Here is a 19,835-nt window from a genome sequence, read left to right on the forward strand (position 1 = left end):
GAGAATTGATGCCCTTTGTATACAGTGTGTAATTGATGCATGTAATCAGATTATTGTGAGAATTGATTCCCTTTGTATTCAGTGTGTAATTGATGCATGTAATCAGATTATTGTGAGAATTGATGCCCTTTGTATACAGTGTGTAATTGATGCATGTAATCAGATTATTGTGAGAATTGATGCCCTTTGTATACAGTGTGTAATTGATGCATGTAATCAGATTATTGTGAGAATTGATGCCCTTTGTATACAGTGTGTAATTGATGCATGTAATCAGATTATTGTGAGAATTGATGCCCTTTGTATTCAGTGTGTAATTGATGCATGTAATCAGATTATTGTGAGAATTGATGCCCTTTGTATACAGCGTGTAATTGATGCATGTAATCAGATTATTGTGAGAATTGATGCCCTTTGTATACAGTGTGTAATTGATGCATGTAATCAGATTATTGTGAGAATTGATGCCCTTTGTATACAGTGTGTAATTGATGCATGTAATCAGATTATTGTGAGAATTGATGCCCTTTGTATACAGTGTGTAATTGATGCATGTAATCAGATTATTGTGAGAATTGATGGTGAAAACAAAAATGGTAAAAGATGAGAAAAACAATCTCACACTGTGCTGCCTATCATTACTATTAATCAATGTGAGACCTGAATGCAGTGAGTGCTGATCGAAGTGTAGTGTGGGCTGTCAAATATCTTGTATACATAGCAGTATTACAAAATATAACTTGAATAAGGATGAGCAAATAAATTCTAGGTCAATCAAAAATTTGGAAGCTTTAGAACTAACCAGACAGTCAAATAAATAACAACCCAGCAAAGAAAAAAAAAACTTTTGATCAGTTCATGCTAAAAGTCTTGTTTACTATCACCACTATGATAGCATTATTTGTGCTAAAAATAGAAAGTTAATATTTGACCTGATGCCTGAATGAAATGATTTCTTAAGGCACTTGAATGTGAGACTAACTAGGACTGCCGGTTCATTGGGACAAAGGACTGGGTCACTCCACAAGCAACTCCTTAATGAACTAATGTCATGCCAGTTATAAACCTTAGTTGGACCAATCACAAGCAAATGAGCTCAGCTGTTGTGTAGTCTAGCAAAATGACAGATCTTTTCAATGACCACATTATGGCACATGTTGACTTCCTGTAGCAATAAGACTATTTTAGGTCAAAGTGTAGCACATATTCACAGAATACAGGCTACAGAAAAGAAAAAATGCTGGATATAAAAGAGAAACTACAACTATAGGATGTGACAATATATAAAAACATGGAATTATATAGGGACCTTTTGTAAGATGAAACTTATGAGGAATGTTATGCAAGGCTGGTGATCAGCCATCTAAACGAGCTAGCTCTGTGGTGTATACATTGACACTCTCAGCATCATACAGTACAAAGTAAATCTGTTTCAGAGATGACACTTTGGCGTTCGTGAAATAATCTCGAATTGATGATAAAATAATTTGAGCAGCAGTCTGTTTAGGAAACCCAGCGCTGAAAAAAAAATTTAAGTGTATCAAAACCTTTGTAAATACATAGATATAACTGAGCTCCTAAAATATTTCATTGTTAAATTAAGTTTACTTTCCTAGTTCTGTCATACAATAAATATAGTAGCAAAAGATTCTGAACAACATGTTTTTAAAAAATTTGAGTTAAAATTTTTGGCTATTAACTCCCTTTTCATTAACTGTTTCAGTAGCCAAAAGTAAAACCCAAATTTTTTTTAAAACATCAGCTGTTCAGAATCCCAATTCACATTGTGTGTTCATGACAGTGTATCACAGTTGACATTGTGTGTTCATGACAGTGTATCACAGTTGACATTGTGTGTTCATGACAGTGTATCACAGTTGACATTGTGTGTTCATGACAGTGTATCACAGTTGACATTGTGTGTTCATGACAGTGTATCACAGTTGACATTGTGTGTTCATGACAGTGTATCACAGTTGACATTGTGTGTTCATGACAGTGTATCACAGTTGACATTGTGTGTTCATGACAGTGTATCACAGTTGACATTGTGTGTTCATGACAGTGTATCACAGTTGACATTGTGTGTTCATGATAGTGTATCCAAGTTCACATTATGTTTGAATTACTTAAGTTGTAATAAGAGTCTATATTTCTATCATATTGAAAGTTCAAAAAGTTACTAGGTGACATATGACAACATTTAACACCCCTAAACTTCTTATAAACTGGGCTTGTAATTCACAGAAACAGCGTTAATGAATGCATTTATTTAGACTAGTCTTCTTTATTTAAAGATTTGAAAAATGTGTGCAATTGTATCTTAACTTAGACATTCAGTAAGTCAGGCGTTTAGAAAGTCAGGCATCCTGTAAGTCAGGCATCCTTTGTTGTCATTACTTAATAGTTATATCACCCCCCCCCCCCCCCCCCCCCAGTAGGAATGGTCATACATAAAAAAGGGAACTTAAAGCAAAAAAGTTTAACATAGGCATGGAAGCCATTTTGCTAAGCCAAAAATAAATAATTAAAATAAGACTTAAAATACCTAGACTAGACCAAGTAGTTTGCGTGTTAGTCATGATTTTATTGTATTTTCGTACATATATTTTATTTAACAGATTATTTAAATCCACAATTCAATAACAAAGGTCTAAAAGAACATTTATTTCTGTATTTCTTCAGAATGCTTAAAATAAAAAACAACTAACTTTTCCGCATCATGTATACTACATATTGTAAGTAAACAAAGAAACAAAAATGTGAGACATAGGGAATTGATCGCTTTTCCCTGTCTTTTTTAAAATTCGATAAATTAGTTTTTTCTACATTTTGACTTTTTTTTTAAAATTATTATGAAAGTTGGAGAAAAAAAATTCTACCTAAGCGGAATAAAACACAAATTTTTATTTCAAAAACCCCAGAAAAACTCAACTTTTGGCAAGACAGTAGGCATGTCTGTGAATATTTCAGGATTTTTTAAAAAACATTGCTTAGGTGAAAAACTATTTTATTGGAAAAATTTGGAACGTATTAGTTCAAGCTGGTAACCATAATTAATACACTAAACAGTAAGACAAACTTTTAAGTCTTGTACTGGAAAGTACCCTACATCTTACCGGCCGCTCCCTAGGGAGGGGATGGCTATAGTTTTAAGGCCCTTATTGTCTGCAAGTTGAAGACAGTTCTTGATAGCTTGCTCAAGTAAAGCCTGGCAATTTTCCATTTTCCATGTGGGCCCAGAACAGTTGATAACGAACTTGGCTGAGATGTGGTGGGCAGGACAAATAGTGGCTGAATAAAGGGATAGGGAGAGAGTTGGACATGGAATAAAGTGGTGGATTCCAATGAACTATACTGCTGCCAGTATAGTTCACTGGAGAATTTGATGACTTACTTCCCACTGCTGATAGAGGGTAAGGCCACACTTTTTAGCTGTTTTTCATCAGCCAACTTGAGCACTGCTTTGACTGCCTTATCTAAGTTAGCCTGAGAGTTTGGATCACTCCAAGAAGGACTGTTTACATGAATGACAAATTTTGCTGCAAACTTGTGACCAGGGCAAATTGCAGCTGAAACAACAAGTTTACATGAATGACAAATTTTGCTGTAAACTTGTGACCAGGGCAAATTGCAGCTGAAACAACAAGTTTACATGAATGACAAATTTTGCTGTAAACTTGTGACCAGGGCAAATTGCAGCTGAAACAACAAGTTTACATGAATGACAAATTTTGCTGTAAACTTATGAAATATAAGTGAAAAATGATAAATAAATCAATATAAAAAGTGTATATTTTTAAATTAAAAAAATGCAGTGAAAAAAATCAATCTATATACTGCTAAAATTGAGCTTATTTAAACAAGTTTGTACATTTTAAAAAATATATTTGTCACATACACGAGAAAAGTTTTAAAGTACAAACATAGAAAAAACTTCATCCAATGCAAACATATATATATGTAAACATATTTAAAGATGTCATTAAAATGGAGAGACATATTCGATTGTGCTAAAAAAAATTTTAATTATACAAGTAAACATATGTTATTGTGTGGATTAAGTTTGATGCATATTTAACATAATTGCTGCATTATAAGTGTGAAATAATTATATGTATTATAAACATATTTTAGGCCTTAAATTATATATATATATATATATATATATATATATCTATATATATCTTTGTTTCTTGGCAATGGAATAGGTTAAATTAGGATACAGTTTAATATTAAATAATATTTGGCACTTTTACTTTCTTTTGGAGACTAAGTAAAATAACTAGAAATATTCTCACAAAAGTGTATCTGGTGGCCTGGCATCCAATTTTTTTTACCTGATATATTTGAATATTTTAATTGATACATTAATTTGTTATTCCTTTTATAACTAGATCTAAGTACAACCAGTAATAAAATTTTTTGTTTGAATATGTTTAACAGATCTTCCAATTTGTTTAACAGATCTTTCAATTTGTTTAACAGATCTTCCAATTTGTTTAACAGATCTTCCAATTTGTTTAACAGATCTTTCAATTTGTTTAACAGATCTTCCAATTTGTTTAACAGATCTTCAAATTTGTTTAACAGATCTTCCAATTTGTTTAACAGATCTTCCAATTTGTTTAACAGATCTTCCAATTTGTTTAACAGATCTTCCAATTTGTTTAACAGATCTTTCAATTTGTTTAACAGATCTTTCAATTTGTTTAACAGATCTTCCAATTTGTTTAACAGATCTTCCAATTTGTTTAACAGATCTTCCAATTTGTTTAACAGATCTTCCAATTTGTTTAACAGATCTTCCAATTTGTTTAACAGATCTTCCAATTTGTTTAACAGATCTTTCAATTTGTTTAACGGATCTTCCAATTTGTTTAACAGATCTTTCAATTTGTTTAACAGATCTTTCAATTTGTTTAACAGATCTTTCAATTTGTTTAACAGATCTTCCAATTTGTTTAACAGATCTTCCAATTTGTTTAACAGATCTTTCAATTTGTTTAACAGATCTTCCAATTTGTTTAACAGATCTTCCAATTTGTTTTAACAGATCTTCCAATTTGTTTAACAGATCTTCCAATTTGTTTAACAGATCTTCCAATTTGTTTAACAGATCTTCCAATTTGTTTAACAGATCTTCCAATTTGTTTAAGAGATCTTCCAATTTGTTTGACAGATCTTCCAATTCCAGACGAAAGAGATTAATATTTGTATTTACTATAATATTTACTGATCAATGCGTGGACAACAAAAAAATAATTTTTTAAGCAAATAAAAAGGGATGAAACGATTTAAAAAATTTTTTTTTTAAAATACCAATCTTCTTCTTCTTCTTCATTCTTAATTATTAGTGTTGAAGGGGATCGAGATTTATCTGCCAATGGGTTTGAACTCGAGACTTTGTACGAATTTATCAACCATGAGCTTTTTGCCGACTCGACCACGCCTCCAACACAATTAAGTGTTACGTGTCAACTGGTTATGCGCCATTGAGGCTATTGACTCCGATTTCAGCCTGCTTTTCTTTTTGGATTTAAAATACCAATAAGTAACTGGATTTTAAAAAAGGAATCATTTAGACTACGATTCTGTTTCTGTATTTAATAAAGTAATAAGGTGTTTGTTAATTAATATATAAATAAATAGTGTGGTTGTTTCTTCTACATAATACACAAAAGCTATATTTGGTGTGAGAAAGTTACTGCTAAACCACCCTCCCCTCTACCTGCAAGCATTCAAATAACTCAACTTCACTTTGAAACCCCCCCCCCCCCCTCTCTTATCCTGCATGTACATCATAAAGGATTGTCCCAAAGGAACTGGCCGGGAGTTTGGGTCTAATTTGGGACCATAAAGGGTGGGGTGGGCATAATGGGATATTGGTTTGCGTTGGACAGTACTGGAGACAGACAGTTTCCAAACTTGAAACTGGGTTGTCTAGTACACTATAAAAATGAAGTTAATGTTTGAATATTTGAGTGAAACGCAAGATGACAAATATGCAATATTGTATGTGTAGTTAAAAATTATTCTGTATAAAAATATATGTAGAATTTAAAAAGTTTTTAAAGGCAGAAAAATATTCTGAATATTGCTTCAAAGCAAAATAAACTGGCAGTTTCAGTCAATCATTGTATGATCTGTTGGGTTGTTAGTTTATTAAATATTAATTGGTAAATATAGAAGAAAGATTATGATAAGAAGATGTGCATCTAATATTTAACAGTGGTGTTTACCTTCAGCTGTTGCAATGGAACCTTGAGTTTTCAGAAGATTTTCAACTTCTTGTTGAAATTCTTTCCCACCAGCTTTTTGTATGGCCTGGCCTGTAGCAAAACAAATACATTCCAGCTAAACATGCTGCTTTAAAGTGCAACATTCATTCTTCACATAACATTGGCAAGTTCCACATCTCCTTCCACATCACACACATATTCCACACCAGCAAATGATTGCGTAAGTGAACAGAACTTCACATAACCTATTCACCACACAACCTACCAACTTCACCACACAACACAACCTACCAACTTCACCACAGAACCTACCAACTTCACCACACAACACAACCTACCAACTTCACCACACAACCTACAAACTTCACCACACAACCTACCAACTTCACAACACAACCTACCAACTTCACCACACAACACAACCTACCAACTTCACACAAAACAGCCTACCAACTTCACAACACAACCTACCAACTTCACAACACAACCTACCAACTTCACCACACAAAACAACCTACCAACATCACCACACAACCTACCAACTTCACAACACAACCTACCAACTTCACAACACAACCTACCAACTTCACAACACAACCTACCAACTTCACAACACAACCTACCAACTTCACAACACAACCTACCAACTTCACAACACAACCTACCAACTTCACCACACAAAACAACCTACCAACATCACCACACAACCTACCAGCTTCACAACACAACCTACCAGCTTCACCACACAACCTACCAGCTTCACCACACAACCTACCAACTTCACAACACAACCTACCAACTTCACAACACAACCTACCAGCTTCACCACACAACCTACCAGCTTCACCACACAACCTACCAGCTTCACCACACAACACAACCTACCAACTTCACAACACAACCTACCAACTTCACCACACAACCTACCAGCTTCACCACACAACCTACAAACTTCACCACACAACCTACCAACTTCACCACACATTTCCAACCTACCAGCTTCACCACACAACCTACCAGCTTCAACACACATTTCCAACCTACCAACTTCACCACACAACCTACCAGCTTCACCACACAACCTACAAACTTCACCACACAACCTACCAACTTCACCACACATTTCCAACCTACCAGCTTCACCACACAACCTACTAGCTTCAACACACATTTCCAACCTACCAACTTCACCACACAACCTACCAACTTCACCACACATTTCCAACCTACCAGCTTCACCACACAACCTACAAACTTCACCACACAACCTACCAACTTCACCACACAACCTACCAGCTTCACAACACAACCTACCAACTTCACCACACAAAACAACCTACCAACATCACCACACAACACAACCTATCAGCTTCACCACACAACCTACCAACTTCACAACACAACCTACCAACTTCACCACACAACACAACCTACCAACTTCACCACACAACCTACCAACTTCACCACACAACCTACCAACTTCACCACCCATGTGGTATGTTCCGTTAGTCGGATGAACAATAGCATCAGCTGACATCTTTACCAGATCACCTTGCATGACAGTCAACTGTACATTCGTTCAAACAATTCAAATATCTTAGTAATAAAAACAAACTATACTTTGGATTTAACCAAAATTGTCATAAAATTAATCAAAAGGCCCAGTAAATATTTTTTAAATAATTTGTTAAAATAAATATGGTTATAAAAATCTAAAACTCTGATTTTTGATGGACTTTAGAAAAAAAAAATGGATATAACTGTTATTTGTATTTTCAGTAAATTAACAATTTTTTGTTTAAAACAGGTAAAAACAATTTGATTGTTAATGTTTATCACAGAAATAAAAAAATGTTGAACCAGGCAGTGGCGTATATATAAATATATTCCATATACACTTGTATGTGTATACGTATTCAAATATTTTTTTCTGCTGGATGTATTTCATTTTTTTTATCCCCCCTCCCCTCCATGGATTAACATGTAACTTATTACGATTCTAAACCAAACCGTTTTCCTCAGGGCATATATACTGCAACGTTGAGTTGATGTAAATCTCCCCCCCCCCCTCGTCACCCCCCCCCCCCAGTGATTGCTATAAACTGTCATCATCATCATTCCTTTGTGGCCCCTGGGGAGCAAAGGGCTGCAACCACACATCTCCATCGGACTCGGTTTTGGGCTGCTCCCTTTATCTGTGCCCATGTGAGCCCAGCTGTTTTTGCCTCTTCTTTAAACGTTCTTCTCCATGTCTTCCTTGGCCGGCCCACCCTCCTTTTTCCCTGGGGGTTCCAATCCAAAGCGTGTTTTGCGATGTTTTCTTTTCTTAATGTGTCCGATCCATCCCGATTTATGGGCCTTGATATCTGTTTCTATTGGCTGTTGCTTTAAAGTTCGCCGCAGGTCTTTGTTTGATATTTTGTCTGGCCATCTTATTTTAATAATATGCCGTAAGCATTTGTTTACGAATGCTTGTAGTTTATCAGTATTTATCTTTGTAACCCTCCAAGTGTCAGAGCCATAGAGCAGCACTGCCTTGACATTTGAGTTGTAAATCCCAATTTTGCTCCGGAGTGACAGGGCCATGGACCTCCACATCGGGCGCAGTGAGTTGAAGGCCCACCTAGACTTGTTGATAAGACATTTTATGTCCTCGTCTGCTCCCCCATCCTTATTGATCACGCTTCCCGGATATGTGAATGTGTTTGTTTCTCGTAAATCTTCTCCATTTAGCTGTATGGGCAGGTCCTGGCTGTTATTGATTCTGATTACCTCTGTTTTATTTTTATTGATTTTTAGTTCAACTTTGGAGGCTTCTTCAGATAGCCAATTTAGTTTGGCTTGCGTATGTTGATGCTTGTGAGATAGAAGGCAGATGTCATCAGCAAAATCAAGATGCTATAAACTGTGCTCAGATAATACTAACGATTTGTATCTATATTTGGTTATAAATTCAGCTGGATGTTGCATGTTTTCTTAATCATTAGCAGGTTTACGTCATGGTCTCACCTGTGTTGGGATTTGTCCACTTTGCTCTTAAAAGACTATTTAATTCACTCTAATTAATCATTTAATTAAATGGTGTCACCCGATGCGGTCAACACCCCCTGCCCCCCCCCCCCTCGCTACGCCTCTGGAACTAGGTTATTTGGTTTTTAAAATGTATTAATTTAAAAATTATATCGGCAAAGTTTTGAGTACAAATTGCTATGAGTTTTTTATGCAGTGGGGTTATAACTTAGGTTTGATGAAAATAAATAGAAATGTAGGCTTTTTATATCTTTTTAAGGTTGCTTCGATTAAAAATCTAAAAAAAAAAAAAAACGTTTTTTAGCCATGTCAACAATGATGAAGGATTCTTATCAACATGATTATTTCCATGAATACAGTTTCAAATAAACTAATGACAGTCAAATGTACATTCAATAAAACTGTTCAAATATCAATTGAACTAAAAACAGGTTCAAACATCTTATGTGTTAGTATTCTTTCAATCTAATGTGACAGATAAAACATTTTGAAGCAGCTACCTTTTGACCAAGAAATAGTTTCTTCTCTGATAGTGTTAAAAATCCTCCACTTCCATCAGGTATAGAGTCAGCCTGACAATAGAGAAATAAAGTCAGCCTTAGTGGGTATATACCCAATATACAATCATGTGAAATCTTAGTGGGTATATACCCAATATACAATCATGTGAAATCTTAGTGGGTATATACCCAATATACAATCATGTGAAATCTTAGTGGGTATATACCCAATATACAATCATGTGAAATCTTAGTGGGTATATACAGTACTGTGAAAACTTAGTGAGTATATACAATCAAGTGGAATCTTAGTGAGTATATACCCAATATACATCAAGTGGAATCTTAGTGAGTATATACCCAATATACAATCAGGGCGGAACTACTGTGCCGCCAGACCCAGCCACTTAGGGGCCCACAGCCGACCATAATAATTTTTTTATAGTTTAAAATTTTTTTAATTTTCTTGCATTTTTGACTTGATGGTTGTCTTGTAAAAAAGATTACTGTAGCTGCGGTTGGATTATCTTTTTTCTTTAGACACCAACCCACACTCTAGTATATTATTATTCCCTTTGTTTTTAAACCACTGTGAAAGCTGAGTCCACTTTCTCCTACAATCAAACTTATCAAAGATAAGCAAACGATCAAACCACTTATTTCCCTTTTTCAAATAGTTAAATAGGGGTGCTCATAAGCTCCTTTTAATAGATTTGTACTAAACAAAATAAAAAGGCAATTACTTCTCTTATTATTTTTTATAAAGTACTTACTAAAGAATGACATTGTATAAAAAGGAAATGTATTTAAAATTAATAATATAAATAAAAAAAATAAAAATAAACATAACACTAGACACCATTACATATACAAAGCTGTCATGGTTTATATTCTTTTGACAGACTAGAAATTAAGAGGTCTTATAGCAGAGATAGAATTAAACTGATTTTCACAAAACACACTAATTGAATTATGCTACAGACTAACGCTCACCCACATTAGTATACGCTGATGTAACTATTTCTATTTGAAAATAAAAGTATAAAAAAAAAACCAAAACACACTAATGCACTTACACACATGAAATGATGTTGTATTCTGTATTCATTGAAAAAAAAAACATTTTTTTTTCAAAACCCGAACAGGCCAGCAATGAGTATCCTATGTTTGTATTTTGTGTTTATATATATATATATATATATATATATATATATATATATATATATATATATATATATATATATATATATATATATATATATATATATATATATATATTACGGCCAATGCCCGCATTGACCGGCCAATGCGTACATTGGCCAGCTCTCTTGGCCAAAGCCCGAAGAGCTTAGCACTAAGAGCGGAATTCGTACATTGGCTGGCCAATACGCGCACTGGCCGGGACTTGATGGCCAAAGTCCGAAAAGTTTAAAATTGACAAAGTATTTCATACATTGGCCAGCCAATGCGCGCACTGGCAGGCATTATTCTGGGTGCGGTTTCATTGTGAGTAACGTATTGTTTGTATAGCATTCTATATGCCATGCGACATGTACCAAAAGGGCCATCAGACCAAGTGACAGACATACCAGATGGCTGCCAAAATAAATAATCTAAATCCTAATGGAAGAGAATTTGTGAATCAAGTTATTTCTGAACTAAAGAATATGTGGACTGAACTTAAACTAGTTCATGGAAATCCAAGGCATAGCCAAAGCCAAGGTTCAGTAGAATGTGCCAACCAAGATGTTCAAAACATAATGATGACATGGATGCAGACAAACTAATCAGCTCATTGGGCTGAGAGTCTCAAATTTATTCAATTTATGAAAAACATGACAATAATATGGCCAATAGATTATGTGTAGTTTGTGAAAGATATTGTAGTGTAGCCCATTCTTGTGGATTCTGTGGCAACGATGTCCATGCAATATGCGGAATAGCCAATGAAGCAGACGAAGGTTACGGAGGGAACATAACTTGCAGATTATGTCACAATAAACAAGACACTATGAACAAGAGGTCAGCAGCTCATACTAGCTTGCAAACTCAGGGTGCTAAGGCGCTATAAAACATCAAATACAAAATTTAAACAATGCTGAAGTGGGAGATAATCTTCGCATCCGTGTTCCAGATGTTGACAAAGGTCGCGGTAATCCCCGAAGCGTCATTGCAGTTGTCATTAGCATTGAGGGCGCTTTCTACAAGTTAGGAACGGAACATGGTGTTCTATAACAACTATATGCTAGAAGTGAGTTTTCAATTCTTCACAAAAAACTGCTCTTATTGTCGCCTTTTGGCACTGAGGAAAAATCACTACGAACCATCGCATCTTCACAATCACTGACCGGTGGCCAAGGCTACATTTGCTGCAATTGCACAACCAAATGCACAACAAATCGGTGCAAGTGTAAAATAACAAGCTACTATGTAATTCTAAATGCTACAAAAGTTTAACTTGTTGTAACAAGTGATACTTTTGATTGAGACTATAGTACAATAATAAAATTTGAATGTTTCTGTCATTTACTTTAATGGACACCAGCGACAAAAGTCTAAAAGGTATTTGAGAGGTCCATAAATTATTTTAAAAATCATGCATAGCATAGTTACAATTTATATGGTTATAAAATCCTGCCTGTCTGGTTTTTTTCGGACTTTACTAAAGATTGGATGTATTTGATGTTTTTAATATTTTCGGTAACTAAATAAAAAAAAAAGCAAAAACAATTTGGTTTTCACGTGTAATGGCGACATAAACAATGGCATCCTGCTATTGGATAGGCCACCATAAATTTTATTGTACACATTGTAAGCGAAAAATAGAAAACTAGGTTATGGGGTTTTAAATTTGCATTGTTATTTAAAAACTTGATCTGCAAAGTTTTGTAAACAAATAGTTATCGATCAATAAGTTACTGTATAGCCAATCAATATTTGTCTTACAAAAGTGAAACATCCGGTTATAACTTAGGCTTGATGAAAATAAATAGAAATGTAGCCTTATTCTCAACACATTATTTTCAAGTTCTCTGGATTTGGAACTTTTATAGCATTTATTCTAAAAATATAACATTTCTAAATTAATTTTAGGCTTAAGTTTTTATTTTTTATTTTTTTTTACTGTCTAAATCTAAAAAGCACGTTTTTATTCCATGTCAACAACATTATGGAAGGAATCTCGTCAACTCACTGGTGTCCATTAATAAAGTTAAAGACTTAATTTCTTGATTCTTACGGTATAAAAAACCAAAATCTGCTCATGATCTTCTGATTTGGACTTTGGCCGGTCCACCATGGCCAGTCCGCGGATTGGCCGGCCAAAGGCCGAAATCAACAGCCATTTCAGACTTTGGCCGGTCCATCCTGGCCAGTTGCGGATTGGCCGGCCAAAGGTCCAAATCAAGTTAAGTTTCGGACTTTGACCGGTCCATGGGAGGCGATATTGGCCAATGCGCGCATTGGCCGGTATATAGTGAGATAGCTAGTACATGTTTTCTTACATGTTCATATTTATATACATAGTCATTTTTACAAATACTTAATTGGTCATATTAAATTACATTATCAAATTGATTACAATGTTCATATTTATTTAAAGGTATGATATTAATTTAATGATGAACATTGGTTGAGTTATAAAGAAGCATCAGATATTTTATTCATGAAACAATATTTTGGTGGGAGAAATGAATAAACAAGTGAAGATAATTTTATACTTTCTATTCTACTCCTTTATATCCAGTGTATGGACTAAGACTTAGCATTTATTGTATGACTCAAATGACTTCCACCTTACTTGGTTAATTCTCACCTTTTTAGGCTTGCCTTTAAAGGCTGCTGGTTTGTTGGATGGAGTCATTGCTGCTGAACTTGCTTTTAACTTGCTAGCTGCTAATTTGGATGCTGCTTTTACTTTGGATGGTGATGAGGCTGGAGAGACAACTGCTGCTAAATGTTGTTTGCTTCGTGCTGGACCAATCAAAGCTGCATGGATTTTAGGCACTACACCCCCTTGTGCAATGGTCACATGTTTTAGTAGCTAGTGAGGAAAAAAGTTCTCTTCATACTTCTATTGTCAAGTCCTAAACTCATTCTGTCCTACTAGCAGCCACTTTATCTATAGTTGGTTTAGGTGGCCTGCAGACCCTACAGATAGTTGCATATTAAAATCCCAGTTCAATAATTAACTTTTAAGACTTCCATGTTTTAGAAACAAAAATTCTGGTACTAACTTTCTACAAGACAATGCTGGACCAGTTAAAGGTCTACAAGACAATGCTGGACCAGTTGAAGGTCTACAAGACAATGCTGGACCAGTTAAAGGTCTACAAGACAATGCTGGACCAGTTAAAGGTCTACAAGACAATGCTGGACCAGTTAAAGGTCTACAAGACAATGCTGGACCAGTTAAAGGTCTACAAGACAATGCTGGACCAGATGAAGGTCTACAAGACAATGCTGGACCAGTTAAAGGTCTACAAGACAATGCTGGACCAGTTAAAGGTCTACAAGACAATGCTGGACCAGATGAAGGTCTACAAGATAATGCTGGACCAGATGAAGGTCTATGTATGTTACGTGCTATCATCTTGGCTAGGAACACTCATATAATTTGGTGAAAATATTTTGTATTACTTAGCATATGTAATCATAAAATAAAATCTTGTTTTATTTAAATTATATCCTAATTTAAGTCTATCACTTGTATTATCGATTAGATAATTGTTAACAATCTTGGAACCTAATGGAAACAACAAAGAGTTATATCATTAAGCTTTAACGGATTGTAAGGCAAGTGTCAAAAATTAATAATTAATAATTTTAAAGCGACCCCTGACCTAAGTTCAAAGTTCAATTTGGCTTCTTACTCTCTGTCCTTATATACACAGATATATCATATTGATTTCTTAATAACCCTCTCCTCTGTCATAAATACCTAGTGAGTAAAGAGAGAAACCAGCACTGAAAAAAATTCCTTTTTTTTTAGGAAAATTGTATTTTGAAACAGAAAGATCTGATTTCCAAAGAAAAATATTAAAACAATTCTGCTGTTCAATAATGTTCATCTACCTGATGTAATTCATCATCGTTTGCAATGGCCAACAGGATGTGCCGTGGTGTTATTCTACCTCTTTTAAATTCTTTAGCTGCATTGCCAGCCAACTCCAAGATCTCAGCTGAAAAAATTAAAAATATCAATAGTAGTGATAACTAGAGCTTCAACTGCCAATTTAAACTTCATTACTGTTAACCCTACATATGTCAAGCTTATCAAAAAAGGCAAACTCTACTTCACCTAGGCCATGGTTAGTAAGGTTTGAAAGGGTACTTTAATATTTTTAAAGATGACTGAAACAATTAAAATGCACTTATTTACCTTCAGTTTGGTACTTATTTTAATTATCCAAAATAAATCAGTGGTCTCGAAAATGCTAGTAAAAAATATGTCAGTTATTAAATGGCTACACTGCTAAAACTGTTACACCATGTTAACTTTTAAATAACTGTAGAGCACAAATATATCCTCTGCTATAGATCTTAGCATTCAAATAAACTGCAGACAAAATGGGCAGGCTTAGTTGGCTATTGTCTCAATATATTTATTATTTTGATGAAATTTTTTTCAGGTGTAACAGACTGAATTATGATGAATTGTATTTGGAGTGAAACGTGTGTGATAGTTGAATACCTGGCCATTGGATGTGAATGCATGAGTTAACAATCACTGTATTTTGGAGATCACTCACTGACTGAAGGAAGGAGGGAGACAATGTGGGGCTATATAACTCTGTGTAAATGTCATGCTAGACAGCCACCATAGATGAATGCCAGAGGGTGGGGCTATATAACTAATATTGGCCTACTAATAATAATAAAATAATAGCCTAGTTAATAAACTTAACTTAATACTTAAAGTTAATACTAATGTAGTAATGTAGTAATAGCCTATTTTAGATCTGGATCTAGATCTAGACCTATTAGTATTACTGATTACCTATTACTGTATTACTAATGACTAATAGACGAAATAGCCTTAACCCATATTCTGCTAGCGTCCCACTTATGGGACGCTTGTAAAAAAAATTGCTAATATTTATTAAAAACTAGTTAAAGCACAAATTATGTTTCATTGTATTTGAAAATGGCTAGCCTATTGAATTTGTGTGTGTTTTGTGAAAAAAATTAATTTAGAAAAATTTTATAGTGCCGGATTTGCAGGACTTGTCAAAATGGCGGAAAAAAGAAAACATGCGCACAGAAAAATGCATATCTTCTAAAATATTAACATTTTAAGTGCAAAATACATTTGAAACTTGTAGCAGTACCATATTTCTATCTGATAAAAATTTAAGAATGACAATTTTTTTTTACTACTTCGTTATATCAAGTTTACAACAAGCGTCCCATAAGTGGGACGCTAGCAACGAATGGCCCCATGTAGATTGTTACACAAACGTCATATTTATTGGACACTAGCGAGAAACACAGATGCAAATGTTTATGTTAAATGGTTATTTATGGTGAAACAATTGTTGACTTTGTTAACTGCTGACTTTGGGGTGTTAAGTAGTATTTATAGATATTTAATTATGACCTTGAGCTATATTTTCTTATATATTATTGTATTAAAAAATGGCAAATATTGAAAAACTTACATTTTATTTTTAAGTTTTCAGAATTACACTTACTGAAGTATTTGATACCATTGAATACAAACTAATTTAGTATTGCTGTAAATTTACTAGCGCGTGATATTAAAATTATAACAAACCAGAATAATAACAATGGCCACGATTTAGGTGAAATGATTCAGTCATGGGGGTTGGTTAACTCTCTTCATATAAGAGAGCTTAAGCTACATATAGCAGAAATGTGAATTAGCTGTGTACAGTTGTCATGCCCTAATAATATTCCCCTCCAAAGGTTCCCAATACCAGTTTTACTTTAACTTTTTAAGGAGATCCCTGGTGTTAGATTGGGAGCCGTTCGCATAGTGAGGTGCATACATGGATGAGAGCCATGAACACTCAATACAAGCCCCCAGAGACGGATCCGTGCCCTAGAAATAAGATGTCTGATGTCCTAATGTACGCCTGTGAGGGGGGTGGGGGGGGGGGGGGGGGGGAATAGCGAGGGTAACAAAAGAGAAGATGGTTGGATGACTGGACCGGATCATCTTTTGCAAATTCACTGAGGGCAGAGTTTCTTTTAGGCATCATTTCGGAGAAGGGGGGGGGGGGGGCTGCCCCCAGAACAAAATGGAATTTATATACAAAACATACTTTTACCAATGTCCACCCTTCCCCTGAAATTTAAGTCCCCCACCCCTGAAAATTTCAAGTACGCCCACCAAAAAATCAATTATTTATATTTAATTATATTACAGTTTCGATGAATAATAACAATATTTGTGATCATGTGTGTCTAATTAGATATACTAGTCACAGCTTTACTTATTTCCAAGTGTTATTCACTTTGATGGATGCTAGATTGAAAGAATACTAGACTTTTGAACATAATTTCTGCATTTTAGACCATGGTATGGCTAACCCAATTGATCATTATCAGTATTTTTAGCTGTCCTAAACAATTTAATCATTGGTCTAACAATACAAAATCAGTAGGCCTATACAGCTTAATTTTCGCGTGAATAGCTAGATTTCGTGATAAATGATTTTATTTTCAATAAATGTACATGGGGCCGTTCGTTGCTAGCGTCCCATTTATGGGACGTTTTTTTAAAAATCGATAATTAAAAAAGTATTGATTTTAAAAAAAATCCATAGTCATTCCTTCATTCAGTGCCCAAAAGCTAAACCATATAAAAAATTATAAAAATTTGAGACCTTGGGATAATATTAATTATTAATATGGGTTAATATAATAATATTAATAGTTAATAATAGGTCTAGATCCAGATCTAAAATTTAATCATTTGGTGACAATTCAATAAATCCCGTATCCCTAATATAATAGTATTAGGTCTAGATCTTATAGTCTATACTATTATTCTTGAAAAGAGGGAAAATTGATGCTGGTGGATCTACAAACCAACAAGATATTCAATAACTGCAGCCATGTAAACTGGAGAACCGGCTCCGATCCGTAGGTGGTGTGTGTCTTTCCTCAGATAACGAAGCATTCGAGCTACGGGAAACAAAACACCAGCTCGAGCTGATCGCGATAGCATCTTCTGCTTTTTTTTCCCACCCCTAGCTGACATTGTGAATTTTCGATATTTTTTTAGAGCTAAACAAATGTTTCTAAGGGTACACCCTGATTCTCGTCCTCCCTGCAACCCAGCCCACTTTTCCGAAAGGCCAATAAACGCGTTTACACTTGCAACATGTATGAGATACAACTCTAGAACACAGCAATTCTGGAAACAATTTCTTCACAGAACATGTTACACGTTCACAATTACAAAATATGTTATAGAACATTTTTTAAAAACAAACATGACCTCTGACCCGGAGCGTCTGCTATATAAGCCTAGATAAATAAAAAGAAAGAGTGATCAAAGTATAAAAAAAAAACACGTATTCACGCATATTTAATATTTTAAAGTAAAATCGTGTAGCATTTTGGCTTACAATTCAACAATAAATTATCTAACAATTAGAGAACATGCTAGATTTTAGAAATGTTATAAGAATGTCAACAAATGAGCTTGAAATAATGGACTAAGACATAACCCACCCGCTATAGGTCTGGTAAGTAGGTCACCAACCAGTTCTACACCTCAATAAAACCTGCATGAGCCATAGAACTGGTTGGTGACCTACTTATTAGGCATATTACCGTAGCCTCAACAGAAAAAAATGTCACAGGAAAAAAGTCACAGGAAAAAAGTCACAGGAAAAAACTCACAAATATATATTTGCATGAAATTTGTTAATACTTTTATGCATTAAATATTCAGAAAGTGCAAATCAACTCAGATTAATTAAATATAATAAAATGTGCGTAGGTTGTATCGTATAGTGAAATTTATAACACACGTAAATATTTAGTGTGAAGTATTTACGTTTTAATTCCTTTATACATATAATATTTAATAGAATTTAATAAAATGTTCCAACTTTCTCCTTTTCATAGTATGTGTTAAATATACTAACTTTAAATTAGAGCGAAAATGCATTAAGACGTAGTTAGTGTGTCTTACTACCCTCAACTCATTGCAACAATAGGTCAACCACCTGTACTGCCCACTTTTGTCACGCTCATTACATAACAAAGGAAAGGGTCAAAGCAGAAACCGGACACGGTACAAAGACTGTCATTGACGCAAAACGTCAACAGCACACAATCTGGACGGACAAGGCCGACTGAGGAGAAGCCGACCAAGGAATGGCAACAACAAAAAAACATACAAAACACAATTATGTGCCTAAAATTAGTGTAATAGATTGAGATAATTGTGAGGTCAGGGGAACTCACTCTTCTGTATTAGTATTATATTTATATTGTTATCTTGAGTGATGTCCCTTACATGTTGTTATGTATAAATAGTTGTCTCTCGCCACTTCCTCTCTTTACCATCATGGCTGTCTGTAAATAAAAGGCTGTTAACACCAATGTGGCTCCTCGTCAATCTATCACATTTTGGCGACGAAGGATAAACATCTACTAGAAAGAGCACCTACTTACGCAAAAAAGAGGTTTGCTAGAGCTTATTAGCTAATTATTTCTAGAATAATGGCGCTGTATGGCCAAATAAAAGAATTTGATGCGAATGATGAAATCATTCAAGATTACCTAGATAGGTTAAGCTTTTACCTAGAAGCTAACAACGTGACGATGGAAGCCAAAAAGAGAGCTGTTTTGTTAACAGTCATAGGGCCTCAACAATTTAGGCTACTAAAGGACTTATGCGCACCAGCTAGTCTAACTACCAAGAGCTTTAACGAGCTGAGCAAATTGCTAACAGACCACCATGCGCCTGTACCATCAAAGTTTCTAAGTCGAGCTAGATTTGACAGTAGAACTCGTCAACCAAACGAGTCAATATCAGAATATGTTGCTGCTTTACGTCATTTAAGTGAATTTTGTGAATTCG

The 19,835-nt window shown here is 34.7% G+C and overlaps 1 protein-coding gene across 2 annotated transcripts; it reads right to left on the bottom strand.

Annotated features, from left to right (window-relative positions):
- Positions 1-375: 375 nt before the first annotated feature.
- LOC131950285 (core histone macro-H2A.1) lies at positions 376-18,089 on the bottom strand. 2 transcript variants are annotated; one of them, XM_059312367.1, is made up of 8 exons: positions 17,828-18,089; positions 14,846-14,952; positions 13,587-13,814; positions 9,773-9,844; positions 7,719-7,809; positions 6,243-6,332; positions 3,120-3,294; positions 376-1,518 (listed from the first exon to the last, which is right to left on the bottom strand). In XM_059312367.1, exons 1-8 carry the CDS (start codon positions 17,997-17,999, stop codon positions 1,356-1,358), a joined length of 1,098 nt encoding a protein of 365 aa, XP_059168350.1. In that variant the 5' UTR covers positions 18,000-18,089; the 3' UTR covers positions 376-1,355. The 2 variants fall into 2 exon arrangements, with proteins under 2 accessions (XP_059168350.1, XP_059168348.1); XM_059312365.1 differs by lacking the exon at positions 3,120-3,294 and adding an exon at positions 3,398-3,572.
- Positions 18,090-19,835: the final 1,746 nt, after the last annotated feature.

Source organism: Physella acuta, unplaced genomic scaffold, assembly GCF_028476545.2.
Source record: "Physella acuta isolate Inbredline_101_S28 unplaced genomic scaffold, ASM2847654v3 ptg000750l, whole genome shotgun sequence".
Taxonomy (NCBI): Eukaryota; Metazoa; Mollusca; class Gastropoda; family Physidae; genus Physella; species Physella acuta.